Below are 15,151 nucleotides of genomic sequence, written 5' to 3'. Positions count from 1 at the left end.
TTCTGGCAGCACCACCCTACTGAATTGGAACTAGGAATGGAAATCTGGCCTGACAGATGCTGCATGTCTAACCAATCACTCATGGGGGGGAGGAAGGAATTTTTTCCTCCCATAGGTCAAGGATCAGGGAGTATTTTGCCTTCCTAGGAGTGCCTTCAAGCCACAGTGGTTTAAGAAGGAATGTGCTCCGTATCTATCTGAGGCATGGCAATGTAAGGTTGTTATTTTTAAGAAACAGGAATGGCCCTAGCAAAAATCTTTGCCTTTCCAGTAAAAATACACATTAAAGGTGTTCTTTACTCTTTGCATGTCCCAGTCCCCATTTTGAACTCCATGTTGGGGGGGAGGGGGGAAAAGTTGGAGGGGAGCTACGCCACTGGCATACAGTCTGTCATTAGCAGATACACACTGCTAGCTGGGGCGTCTCATAACTTCTGCATCGGTTCATATTGCTGAAATCCTTCCCATCACTGTATTAATGAACATTAATACAGATCCAGAAACTTGCCAGGCTTACAGCCACATTGGAACCTATTAAATGCCTGGTATAGCAGAGTATGAACAATGGGTGGGAAGCAGTCCCTGACCTGTGTTAAAGTTTAATAAAATTGTGGCCTGCTGCTTAAATCCATCCATGTGTGTCCTCATGTCGCCGCTGTGTCTGTATCGAGTGCTCTATGCCTTCTGTATTTTCAAGAACAGCATTACATTTGGCCACAACAGGTTCTGAGGCAAAAGGGAATAAATCATTCTCTTTCCTTAGCTCATTATAAGCCTCCTGACCACTCCAACTACATCCTGCAAAACAAATTAATAAATCCATAGACCTCAGGAGTGATTTTCAAAGGCACAAATGTCAGTTACCTGTGTAACTACCTTTGACAGTAATAGGAGTAATTGAAAGTCAATGGGAACTAAGTGCATAACCGTCATTTGTACATTTGAAAATCCCCCTGTTTACCCTTTGCTTTGTAAATACCTAGAGGCAAAGCCCAACCTGTGATACGTGGCTGTGTGTTGGGAAGGAGAATGGAGGTTTGAATGATTCTCACTCGTCGCAAGCAGTAGAATCCCTAGTCAGGGATCAGGAGAGTGTCAGGAGATTAAGAGGAAGCCAGCTTCCATGTTAATGTAACATTGCATCAGTGACAGCTAGCTATCACGTATACTGGAATATGTAGCATGTTTGCTGGTTGTGTGTATTTGTTCTTTTTCATAAGTGAGCAGTAAGGTATCGCCTGCAGCATACCCTGCCCCAGAAGTCTCTCTTCCCCCAATCCATTTAGGCCTCTTTGGGCAAGGGGGGGTGCGTCTTGTAACAAATACCTATGTAATAATCCTGCTCCACACATTCACCTTTGCATAGGTCCTTCATAGAAAACTTAGAATTTCACCATTTATCTTTTACATAATTGTCCTTGGCTCTATTTTTTGCATGCACAGAATTGCCCAGTGCAGCCCAATGCAAACAAAAGATATTTCTCTTGGAATGATAAACTGTTCTCATGCTCAGCCTTTAGAGCCAATATTCATATTTGAATGTGAACACTGGCTCTGACCCAAAATCAGGCATGAATATAAATAGTTTCTGTGTCCTGCCTTACTTAATATTGTTTTTCACTTTTTCTAAGATAATCTTTCTTCTTTCCATGTTATCTATATTACACAGATAAGACCAATCTCTGGAAAAGGAAATTTTGTTTTGCTGTAAATGTGTTTTCTGCAAACTTTCTGCATTAGTTCAGAAACCTGTTCTAGAAATATCCTTTCACCAGAGAAAGAATAATCTGACCAAAAGAACAGACTTACAGAAGTTATATTTACAGGCATGTGAACAAAATGTTAAGTCTCTCTCTCTCTACTCTAGCTTGGGGTGTTGGAATTAAGAAGCTGTGCTCTGATGGGGATATTTAACAGAGCATCAACCATGGTAAAAGTCATAACTATATTAACCATATTACCATGAAAAACAAAATGTTCGGAAAAAATATGAATTTAAACTTTCTTCCAGTTTTTCACTTTTTGCACATGGGCAGAGACAGAATATGAATGAGGAAGCAGAAGACAGAAGGGAAAGAATGGGGATTTAATTGAGCCAGCTCTTGGGCTCTATCCGTAGATCAGACTTCTGAGGGTGTGTCTACACTACTTTTAAACACCCGTGGCTGACCCATGCCTGCTGACTTGGGATCACAGAGCTTGGGCTAAGGGGTTGTTTAATTGTGGCATTCTGAGTCTGGCTGCAGCCCAAGTTTTGTACCCTTTCACCTTGCAGGATCCTAGAGTCCAAGCCTGAACATCTATACCACAAGTGAACAGCCCTTTAGCCCGAGTCAGCTGGCACAGGCCAGCCATGGGTTTTTAGTTGCAGTGTAGACAAACCCTGAGAGCAACAAGAAGAAAAGGTGGAGGAACCACAAGGGCCTTAGAGAAGAGGATCTGACTCTCCCATAGAAGACAGGCTGGGTCTTCGTTCTCCTAAATTCTCACGATTTTCCCTGTCCTACTCCTCTTAATGGCCAATTATGCAGGACAGATTCTTTGTTTCATCTACCCACAGGGTGGGGGAAGGGAGGGGGAGACCAATAAGAAACCTCAGGAACCGAGAAGAAAGGGAACCCAACCTTTTCCTACTCCAACAGCTTAGTACTTGCATATAGTACTGTTTTGTCTGGGAAATCCAAATCTTTTAACTTCTTCAGTTTTCTGCATTTCCCCCATTTCTGAATAGTTTAGTCTCCATCTGTAAGAGGGTCCCTGTCTGTCTGAGAGGAACACCTGTAGAGAAACCTAACTACCTTTGCAGTGAGAATCACTGTACACACAGTGTAAAATAGGGAGGCAGAAAAAGGCAGACAATGGATTAGGAAATTTTCTGCCAAATTTCTCTCTCTGCAACATAAAAGGGGAGTATTTCCCACATGTTGCAATGTCATGTTTTTCACTATATACAAGTTACATGTGCTATGTAGAAACTTCATCAATATTGGATTTTTACTGAGCCTGCAAAGTGTCTGTAAAATAATTATTTAGTACAAAAACAAAACCACTAGTAACAAGAAAAGTAGCTCCTTTTAATTTGCAGCTACTATTTAATTAATTGCTATCTTAATGATGACATTTATCTACGTTAAAGATTCTTCAAAGAGATCCCCCACATAAAGTGTATGGAAGGCACATAATTCAGGAACTACTGTAATTATGTAAACAGCAATGCTATCTATCTGTTCTGGTGTAGATCCACAATTTTTTTTTTATGTTTGAGCAATAGTCTCCATTTGTAGTCTTCGTTTGAGTAACCACATTACCACCATAGTTTAGAATCACTCCTATTTATTGTCACTGCAGTGCAGGACAGCCTATGTAATATGAGTCTGTATCTATGAATTCTAATAATATAAAGATTTTTCCTCTGAGGGTTGTAAATTCTATATCTATTTTTTCACAGTGTAATACAGAAAATGCTACTGTTCAAACCTGCTGCATTCTGGGGCCCCAAGGATTTTTTTAATTCAACCTTTTCAGATTTCAATTCAACTACCATGGTTCCCATCAAACAATGTAGCTTACACAAAGAAATGCCTACATGGCATAATGGTAAAAACAATCCAACAGCTAATTTTGTCCACCATAGGCATTCAAGCATATGCTGCATGCAGATCTCCTCCTTCCAAGTCCCATGGAAGCCCCTTGCAGGGATTCTCAGAGCATTCTTTCCCCCTTTGGAGGGTTTTTTCCCCCGATAATAAATGTGCTGGTCTTAGTCCTTACTTGGGTAAAATATCCATTGCTTTCACTAGGAATGTTGCTTTAGTAAGAGAAGAATCAATTCTGCAGTATTAATCAATTATTAATAATTAGTATTTGGCATATGTGCATCAGTTTTATTTTATGTTATGTTGTTGTTTTAATTGAAAGTGCTCCAGAATCGTTCATAATTCATACTCAAAACATCCCTGAGAGGTAAATGTTATTGCCATTTTACTGATAGGAAATTGAAATATAGGCAGGTTAAATGGCTTGCCAAGTCGTATTGAGACAGAATTAGAACTCGTATCAGAGGGGTAGCCGTGTTAGTCTGGATCTGTAAAAGCAACAAAGAATCCTGTGGCACCTTATAGACTAACAGACGTTCTGCAGCATGAGCTTTCGTGGGTGAATACCCACTTCTTCAGATGCAAGGCTTGCATCTGAAGAAGTGGGAATACCCACTTCTTCAGATGCAAGGCTTGCATCTGAACAATTAGAACTCGGGTGTTCCTGGCTCCAGATGCGATACTCAGACCATGTCCCTCTCTTTAGAAAAGGAACATACATCCCAAAACATAATAAAGCATTAAAAACATGCATTTTTACTCTGAGTACAAATACAACCTGAAAAAAGGTACTTGGTCACAAATTCTACATACAAATTTAACGATAATAATCAATGAAAGCAAAAACAATGGGCTGAACAACACTCAGCTGTAAATAATTACAAAAATATTCACAGTGCATTACTGTGATTGAACTGAAAGTGCAGTGTTTGTAGCATGCATGGCATTATTGACATCTGTCTGTTTTTTCTAGCCTTATATGCATTCCAGGCTTCTAATGTATGTTAAATGTGCACTGAGAGAAGAACAGATCCCTTGATCTTGTAACAAGAAATTCCATTAATCTTTGATCTTTACTGTCCTATTTCAACTACAGTAATCTTTCAAACTTGTTAAAAGAGAAAAACCGTAAATGTGTTGCATCAGCTGTACTATTCTTTCAAGATCTAATCTTGAATTAACACAGCCTCAAGGCTAATGCACTTCTATTCTACTCACAGAAACCTATATAGTTCTTTTAATAGAGGAAATAGAATTTCTCAATTTTACTTTCAGTGTACTTCAACAGAATAATGTACTTCCTCCGAATCCTTCAAATATACTAAATATACTAAATGCATGTTTGGTCCTTTACATTAATATTCTTGGTGAAAATGTACTTGTTGTTCAGCTGCTTGTCATTTATCCTCCCAAAAGAAAAGCCCAAAATTTTTTGGGTAGAGACCCAAACCCATTAAGAATAAAAAAAATCAAAGTATATAAAAGTTTCAAATTAAAATAAAAATATATATTTGTTATAGTGGGCAAAGAGAATCCCCAATTAGGTTCTGGGATTGGCATAGTTTATTCAACCTGGTTAATTTCTAGCAATCTCTCTAGCAAAGTGTGCTTTTCCAAATTATTTATTGCTGTCTGTCTATAAAGATTATTAGCTACTCTTTTGTTTCAATCTCTTACAAATAGTAAAAAGAGAATAATTGAATATTTTAATTTGAATTACCCTTTGCTTTCTAATTACTGTTTTAGACTGAATATTTAGGAGTGAATGAGCGTATACATTGGTTTATGCTCTATATGGGTTACACACGGTGCCTTGTGATGGGAATTAATTGAAAAAGTCATACCTGTGGGCACAAAGTCTCTATGCGATTAGCTGCCATTTGGACAATTTTAATTCCATCTTCATTAGTTGATAGTGAACAAGCAAGATTAGCCACCTTAAAGAAAAAAAAAGTATTTTAAGTATGCATTCATTTTCATAAAAATAAATTGCATAGAAATAAATATTGCCTTGCTAAACTGAAAGAAATCTATGCAAGAAGCATTATTTTGATAAGTTAATTTGGCAAAGAACATGTTGGAACAAGGACACTGACTATGAGAAAAAGGAGTTGGGGGAAAAAGGTAGAAATAAGAAATCTTATGAACTTTTCCTGATTAGGGTCCAATGCACAATGGCAACTGAGTACTGGATTTTTCTCCAGAATTAGTGCTGGGGATAACATTTGTCCCCAATGGCATTGGGAAGCTTGAAACTGCATGAGGTTTTAGTCAGCTAGCTTGTGGCTGGTTTTATTAGTTCTCAGAGGCTTCTGTTTATGTTGCCGTCCCATTTTTTCCTGCTTTCAGATTCCTAAATGTTAAACTCTTGATCTGGCACGGTGTGAATAGGTGGAATGGCCTGTTTGACAGACACAGTGGATTGAATTCTATCTACACAAAGTTTTTGTATTAATATAACTCTTCAGTGTGGGGGAAGGCTGATTTTTACCAGAATAGTTATGCCAGTAACTCCTAGTGCAGACATGGTTATATCAGTATAAAGGTGCCTTATACCAGTATAGTTTATTTATTTTACTATTTGGCATTGGGCAAATGCAGCCCCCTCTTCCATAGGTGGTTCTCCAGATGGTTCCACTGCCCAAGAGGTGTGGCTGGATGTCAGAGAAGAAGGGGCACACCCATTCCTGCTGTGCATGTCAGCACACATAAGTAGAGGCTAGGCATGGGGACAGCCTCTAGAGGTCAAAAAAGATCCCACATTGGCTATTTCACCCATTAGGCTGCAGTTACTGCCACAAAATGGCTTTGTTTCATATGCATCTGTCCACCATCTACCCTGGCTTCTTGGGCCAGGGGCTGGGCTATGAAATGTGGCCTATGAAACACTTTACATACCCATAATAAACATAACCCTTTAGTATATAGTAATATTTTACTGTTACTCAGTGCTTTACATATTGCACATGATGTAAAAATATTAACAATTTCATCCTCATTTACCAACTTCCTGGGATGTTATTTCTATAGAAGATGAGTAAATTAATCATGTTCCATTACCAGGGGCTATTACCATAATTTTACAGTTTAAAAAAATAAACAAAAGTTAATTAATTTGTCCAAGGTCACATAAACAGTCTTGCCAGTCTAGTCATTCAAAAATCATCAATAAGGCTTCCAAAATGATGAGATTGGTTTAAAAATCATGATTTTTTAAAAAATAATAATTGTTGGGTTCTTTTCATTTGCCTTTGGGTTTCTGAGTTTTTAAGGATCATAGTTTCAAGCTTCCTTCCACAATGAGACCTAGACACTTAATATTTAAAAAAAATTAATCTGAGACATTAAGAAAAATACCCCAAATCACAAGACTTGCAAATCACAAGAGTTGGCAACAATGCTAAGAGTTAGTGTAATAACTGGAGTTGTAATTCCTGCATTCTAGTCTCATCCTCAGTGTACTATACAGGGCTGCCATTTAGATAAGATATACTGTACAGAATGCACAATCGCTAAAAAGGTTTTATGAAAACATCCTGGATAGTTCTTTGAAAACATCTGCTCAATGTGCAGCTGGAGTCAAAAAAGCTAACAGAATGTTAGGAACCATTAGGAAAGAGATAGATAATAAGACAGAAAATATCATAATGCCACTATATAAATCCACAGTATGCCCATACCTTGAATACTGCAAGCAGTTATGGTCACCCCATCTCAAAAAAGTTATATTTTAACTGGAAAAAGTACAGAGAAGGGCAACAAAAATGTTTAGCATTTGGTACAGCTTCCATATGAAGAGAGAATAAAAAAACTGGAACTGTTCATCTCAGAAAAGAGATAACTAATGGGGGATATGATAGCGGTCTACAAAATAATGGAATCATGTGAAGACAGTGAATAAGGAAGTGTTATTTACCCCTTCACATAACCCAAGAGCCAATTAAATTAATAGGCAGCAGATTTAAAAAACACAAAAGGAAGTACTTCTTCACACGTTGCATAACCTGTGGAACTTGTTGTCAGGGGAAATTGTAAAGGCCAAAAGTATAACTGGGTTAAAAAAAGAATTAGATAAGTTCATGGAGGACAGGTCTATCAATGGCTATTAGCCAAGATGGTCAGGGAAGCAACATTATATTCTGGGTGTCCCTAAACCTCTGACTGCCAGATGCTGTGACTGGACAACAGGGGATGGATTGCCCTTTTTGTTCATTCCATCTGAAGCATTTGGTACCAGCCCCTGCCAGAAGACAGGATACTGGCCTGATGAACCATTGGTCTGACTCAGTATCACCATTCTTACGTGCTTAGGTATAGGTAGCATAAAAATTTGTACACACTTTATTAATTCTAAAAAAGGGCTCACTTTAAAAAGTTGTTTTCCCTTGTTGGTTTGAAGTCAGGATTCCTTTACAGTCATGTTTGACAACCAGTAAGTGTAATTATATACTGTTTTTTTAAAATAATTGACTTTTTGTTTGCCACACACATTGAACTGCTTATGTGGACTAGTGTAACCACTTTTTTAGTATATTACATTCACTTGCACTGCATTAATATACCTTTGCATATGAAGAAACATTCAAAAAGGTTAAGTGCAAAAATTATAGATCTTTTCCTAAAGCAGTAAAACAAAAATACAATAAAAAAATGAAATTTTCTTTCAAATTAAAATAAATCCTCTTAGCATCATTTCCTCTCTGCTACATGGTCCCACTTGTTTCCAGTTTCATTTCATAGTCTACAGGAAAGTTAAGAAAACTATGTTTAATATAGGATCCATCATCAACACATGTATGGTGGAGAAATCCTCACAGCCTTTAAAGCTTCAAGCCTCAAGCCCCAAACCCCAATTCGCTGGTACAGCCAAGGACTGCACAATGTGAGTCTGGATGGGAGCTGCAAAAGTATCTTCAAGTAAGTTTTTGCCCTCTTCCCCAATTTGGGGGCATCAGTGATGTCCGGGCATAAATTTGATCAGCCTGTAAGCTGACTCAATCTATGCCAGTGGGCAGCAGCCATTATAGACCATAACAGCAGCTAAGAATCAGTCAAGCATATGTTACCATGGCCATACTCATCTCGCTATGCAAAAGATCTCAAAGGAATGTCTGGCCTTCCTGCAGAAGTCACTGTGCTTCCTCTGGGCCCAATGATGCTGATAAACATTCTTATAATTTGGTATGAGAATGACCTCTAGTTTCAGAAAGATTCTATATTATCTGGAATTCAGGTACCGTATTTTCCGGCGTATAAGACGACTGGGCGTATAAGACGACCCCCTAATTTTCCAGTTAAAACATAGGTTTTGGCCCATACTCGCCGTATAAGACTACCCCCCCTTCCGAGGCAACACCTGACTGCCCCGACTCCATCCACCACCATCCCAACAGACCCCAGGAACTCCCACGCGGCGCCTACCCAACCCCCCCTTCCCCATCCCCTGTCTGCCCCCCCCAGAACCTCTGCCCGATCCAACCCCTCCTCCCCCGCCCCAGTCCCAGCCCTGGCCCTGGCCTCTTACCCCTGCCGGGGGCCAGGGTCGGAGCCGCAGCCGCGGGGACCGGCTCCCCGGGCCGACACCGGGACCGGCGCCGCAGCCGCGGGGCCTGACTCCCCGGGCCCGGCCGACACCGGAGCCAGAGCCGCAGCCGCGGGGCCCGACTCCCCGGGCCCGGCCGACACCGGAGCCTGAGCCGCAACCGCGGGGCCCGACTCCCCGGGCCCGGCCGACACCGGGACCGGCACCGCAGCCGCGGGGCCCGACTCCCGGGCCGACACCGGGACCGGCGCCACAGCCGCGGGGCCCGACTCCCCGGGCCCGGCCAACACCGGAGCCAGAGCCGGAGCTGCAGCCGCGGGGCCCGACTCCCCTGGCCGGGACCAAGCCGCAGCCGCAGGGCCCGAGCTGGGCCAGGTCCGAGCCGTGCAGGCGGGACCAGCCCGAGCCGGGGGTGCTTTGCTGGGACCGGGCTGGGGCGCTCGGCCAGGGCCAGGAGGAGCCGTCCCGCCCCCTCCCCCACACGCCCGGCTTACCTGCCCGCTCCTTTTTTCAGGCTTCCCGCGAACATTTGATTCGTGGGAAGCCGGGGAAGGAGGGCGGAGCATTCATGGGAGTGGTGTCATCTATTAAGCCTGCTCGGATTGGCTGAGTCAGAGAGGCGGGCTATTACAACCTTTGCCAATCCGAGCAGGCTTTGTATGCATTAATAGAATACACCGCTTGCCGGGATTGGCTCAGCGCAGTACATACAGTATCAGCAGAGGGACGTTCTGTATGTAGCTGAAGCTGTTTATACCCGGCGTATAAGACGACCCCCGATTTTTGGGGGTTGTTTTTTAGTATAAAAAGTCATCTTATACGCCGGAAAATACGGTACCAACACATTTTAACATCATATTTGACGTAGAATATTTTATGGTCATGTGCTTCCTCTGTTGGCTCTTCAGTTACAACAAGCATTTCCCTTGAGTTGGGCAAATTCATAACAGCATCCATAATGATGGTAAAGCACAAATAAGGAATAAGGAGCAAGGAACTATATAGGATTGTGTTCCACTAGGAACAGAAAAATATGACTGTTTCGCATGTGGAAAAGGATAAAATTCACAGGACAAGAACATATTTTGTAAGAGTCTAAGAGGGTATTTCACAGCCAAAGGTATTTAAAAGCAATCAAGTACTAGAAAAAATAGTTGTGTTCCTTCAGAGATCAATTATATTATTCCCTTACAACTTTTCTGCTAGGTAATTGTGATTCCTGTCAATAGAGCTATACCAAAGGTAAATTTGGCACTTCATCATTCATTTTGATTAACACTAGGAAATCTATTATGTTTCTTTTTAGCAAAATGGGTAGAAATGTCTATGACTCTTACTCGGGTAGCACAACGTCAGTGTGTACAAAACAAGTAAAACTATCTCACTGCAGCTTGCCAGTTTCTACTGAATGTGACTAGATTAACAGCAGCAGTCCACCCTACAAGACAAGGAGTCAAGGCTCTGGTGAATCTTTATCATTGGATACTAGCCTCAACCATCAACACACTGGCCCCCATAGAGTCCATCCCTCTCTCCCCTTTGTCCACAGAGATCTCGTTTGTTTGTTTTTGACACCCCACACCACATGAAGAGAGAGACTTGTGAGCCAATGGTAGAAAACAAAGGCTGAAACAGGTAGATGGAAGTATCAAGAATTTATCCAAGCCTATGGTGAGGCTGTAATACAGGTCAAGAAAACCTTCCAATCAGCTTCTGTTGATACTGTAAATTTTGCTCCAAGAAGCTAACCAGGGGGTAAACTACTTCATCTGTTCTGAGTGTCTATAGCTCATAGAAGAACTAAGCACCAAGGATTGTGAAGAACTATCATCTTCTTTCCCACACAGATGCATGAAGGTTTCTCAGGCAGCATGGATCCACTCCTACTATACACGCTAATAAATGCCTGCTTTCTCTGAGTTCGAAACGTTCTTCAGCAGAAGAAGAGAGAGAATTAATCATATGTGACAGATATTAGTCACATCACTTCATGCTCTGCTGGAGGCATTCAGATAATACGGTGATGAGGGCAGTATAAGCACACACAATAGAATAGAATAGAGCAATATTACCCATAGGTATCACCTGCTCCTTAGATCTGACTGATTTTTAGAATACAAAGGAACTAATAAATAATATTATTCAATGTTCAGTCTCTGTGAACAAAATGATGCATTAATACATATTTGTTTTATATTTGTTACCTGAAATAAAGCTCCTTATGTGCACTTGAATCTGCTGTTTCATACGCATCACTGATTTAAAACCAGACTTCTATATTTCCTGCTTTTTTGTCACTTTATAATTCAATGAGCCACCAATTCCTCCATGCTAGAAATGGTTCAAAAAGGAGCAGAAAGAGCTATCTGTTTAAAATATATACCAGTTAAGGTGAAGCAATTTTACAGCATGTGTGTGAGAAAGTCTCACACACACACACACACACACACACACATATGGAACAACAAAATGAGCCTGTGACTGAGCATGCATGTCTAGAAAGGATGAGCTAGAAGAGAAACATAGAATATCAGGGCTGGAAGGGACCTCAGGAGATCATCTAGTCCAGCCCCCTGCTCAAAGCAGGACCAATCACCAGACAGATTTTTGCCCCAGATCCCTAAATGGCCCCCTCAAGGATTGAACTCACAATCGTGGGTTTAGCAGGCCAATGCTCAAACCTCTGAGCTTCTGTGATGTTCATCTGCCTTATTCACTTTGCAGATGACTGAACTTCAAAGGCAATGCTACTTCCTTCACCAGTGTGGTCACCAAGCTCAGCAAGGCTTCGTGAGTAGCTGGCTGTTTTCAAGTTTTACTTTCACTTAAATTGCTGATTTGAGAGCACTTGAACTGTTCCCAATTTAGCTTTTTTAAGCACCAAGCTGAGACTGCAATCCCATTACCCCCTCTTGACTCGCTCTCTAACTAATATGTAATTAAACTGTAAGTGTAAAACACATATTTTAAAGTTGTTCTCTTTGCAATAGCTGCAATCTATAAAAAACAAAATAAAACAAAAACAGAGTGGACATGTTGGATATGATTTTAATCAGAATAATGCTGTTCTTGCTGTTTTATGGGCCATCAGCTATATAAAATGTAATAAAGAAATCAATAGTTTAAGCAGAACAATGAAATGTGCACTGAATAAACAATAGGCACTAATACAATTTTTGCATTGTTTTGTACAAAATGGATTGTGCTTAAGAACAAAAATCACAACATATTATATCATGACTGACTGAAAGATGGAAAAATCACACAATCAAAATAATAAATACATCATAATCCTAATATCTGTGACTACAGATTCATTAACTATATCACTAAAAAAGGGGGAAGAGTGTTTGCCCTTGTCTTCTGATTTAACACTTTATACTTATTATTCATCCCAAAGTCATTCAGACTCTCCATACATAGTGGGGATGACATGTGATCACACATTGGCCCTATCCAGCCCATATTAGACTCTGGATAAAATTCTGGCTCCAGTGAAGTCAATGAGAGTTTTGCCATTAACTTCAATGGAGACTCAGACTTTTACCTTGTCAGGTACAGAAGCTCAGAAGGCTGCTTATATTGGCTTCACACTGGCCTAGAATATGATGAGAAAGTCCACCTCATGCTCAAGGGTAGGAAAAATCAAACTTAGTCATTGTCATAAGCAGATAGTTAAGGGTTAAAGTCTCTTTTACCTGTAAAGGGTTAACAAGCTCAGTAACCTGATGAACACCTGACCACAGGACCAATCAAGGGACAAGATAGTTTCAAATCTCTGTGGAGGGAAGTCTTTGTCTGTGTCCTTTGTTTGGATTGCCGTTCTCTCTTTGGATTTAAGAGAGGCCAGACATATTCTTCAAGTTCTCCAAGGTTTCCTGAAGTATTTTCTTCTATTCAGTATAGTGAGTATTAGAAGGTGGTTTAGTCTTATAATTGATTTCTACATTTGCAATTGTGTGTTTGCTGAAGAAATATCTTTATTTCTGTTTGCTGTTACTTTGATTATTCTGAGAAAGGAGTGGGGGGGAAAAGCCTCTCCAGGTTTATAAGTTAGACCCTGTATTTTTGCATCCTGGTAATACAGAGATAGTGTACTTTTTTTTTCTTTCTTTAATAAAATCTTTTCTTTTTTAGAACTTGATTGATTTCTTCCCTTGTTTGGATTTTCAGGGGAAGGGGAGGGGGGAAAAGTGAATCCCTCTTTGTTTTGATTCAAGGAGTTTGAATCTGTGGTGATCTCTCCCACGGCTAGGGGAGGGGGGAAGAAGGTGGGAGGGGAATAGATTATTTCCCTTTGTGTTGAGATTCAAGGAGTTTGGATCTGTGTTCCCCAGGGAAAGTTGGGGGAACAGGGAGTGTGCCAGACACTAAAAACTTGGCTGGTGGCAGCGTTTACCAGATCTAAACTAGGATTTAGTTTAGAGGAGTCCATGCTGGTCCCCATCTTGTGAACGCTAAAGTTCAAAGTGGGGAATAAACCTATGACAGTCATTGCACAGTGGGCGGAAACAGTACTGTTTGGAACAATGGGAAGTTTATGTAAATATGCTTCAAGTCCCCTAAGGAGCCCTCATAGTAAGCTTTTTGGGTTTTTTTGCTCTCTGCCACTAAACCTGTGCTGGAAGCATGAATTATGACAATCCTTATGACTCAGTAACCCTCTTTGTGTATGTCTACACTATGAGCTAGAGATGTAATTCCTAGCTCAAGTAGACATTCTCACACTAGCTCTCATCTGGTAGATAAGGAGGTGCTAGTCCCATTACATAAGGCGTTGGTGAGACCTCATTTGGAGTATTGTGTGTAGTTTTGGTCTCCCATGTTTAAGAAGGATGAATTCAAACTGGAACAGGTACAAAGAAGGGCCACTAGAATGATCTGAGGAATGGAAAGCCTGTCGTATGAAAGGAGACTTGAGGAGCTCGGTTTGTTTTCCTTAACCAAAAGAAGGATAAGAGGAGATATGATTGCACTCTTTAAATATATCAGAGGGATAAATACCAGGAAAGGAGAGGAATTATTTCAGCTCAGTGTTAATGTGGACACGAGGACAAACGGATATGAATTGTCAGTCAGGAAATTTAGGCTTGAAATTAGACGAAGGTTTCTAACCATCAGAGGAGTGCAATTCTGGAACAGCCTACCGAGGGAAACAGTGGGGGCGAAGGACCTCCATGACTTTATGATTAAGCTGGATAAGTTTATGGAGGGGATGGTATGATAGGATAACGGGTTTAGTCAATAGGTCAATAATGTGCCACACTGGTAATTAGTACAAAGGGTCAATGTTGGGATATTGTTAGCCTTTTCCAGAGGGTCTGGCTGGAGAGTCTTGCCCATATGCTCGGGGTTCAGCTGATCGCCATATTTGGGGTCGGGAAGGAATTTTCCTCCAGGGTAGATTGGCAGTGGCCCTGGAGGTTTTTCTCCTTCCTCCGAAGCATGGGGCAGGGGTCGCTTGCTGGTGGATTATCTGCTACTTGAAGTCTTTAAATCATGATTGGAGCATTCAACAGCAGAGTCAAGGGAGAGAATTAGTTCAGGAGTGGGTGGATCGGCTTATGTGGCCTGCATCTTGCAGGAGGTCAGACTAGATGATCATAATGGTCCCTTCTGATCTTGAATTCTATGATTCTATGACTCTATGATCTGAGCTATTATTATATTAAAAGGGAGTTTTGCAAATTACTGCAATAGGACCAGGATTTAGCCCCACATAATTCCTTTCCCTCCTTAAAGTTAACATCCTTCAATTATCTGCAGACTCTTATCAAGTCCTCAGTTGTCTCTCAAACTACACTTGCCACTTTTAAACTTTCCACATACAGTAAGACAATCCTTTCAGGCTTCTGATAATTTTTGTTGATTTCTTTAAAACCAAGGACAAGGCAAAAGAAGCAAAGCATTTACTGAATGTTTAGTGAATTTGCTTTGATACTTTTGTGTTTGCTTTCCACAAACATTCAAGGGATCAAGTGTTGTCCGAACAATTGACATGAAACAAGAGGAG

The 15,151-nt window shown here is 40.8% G+C and overlaps 1 protein-coding gene across 2 annotated transcripts in view; it reads right to left on the bottom strand.

Moving 5' to 3' along the window:
* Positions 1 to 15,151, bottom strand: part of CTNNA3 (catenin alpha 3) — a 958,387-nt gene that overhangs the window by 332,318 nt on the left and 610,918 nt on the right. For both annotated transcript variants that reach the window (XM_039481066.1, XM_039481067.1), the window contains one exon: positions 5,441 to 5,533. In XM_039481066.1, the coding sequence (XP_039337000.1) occupies positions 5,441 to 5,533 (93 nt within the window). The remainder of the gene's footprint in view (positions 1 to 5,440; positions 5,534 to 15,151) is intronic.

Source organism: Mauremys reevesii, linkage group 7 (assembly GCF_016161935.1).
Source record: "Mauremys reevesii isolate NIE-2019 linkage group 7, ASM1616193v1, whole genome shotgun sequence".
In the NCBI taxonomy this organism is placed as follows: domain Eukaryota; kingdom Metazoa; phylum Chordata; order Testudines; family Geoemydidae; genus Mauremys; species Mauremys reevesii.
This window is presented reverse-complemented; position numbering and strand designations above follow the sequence as displayed.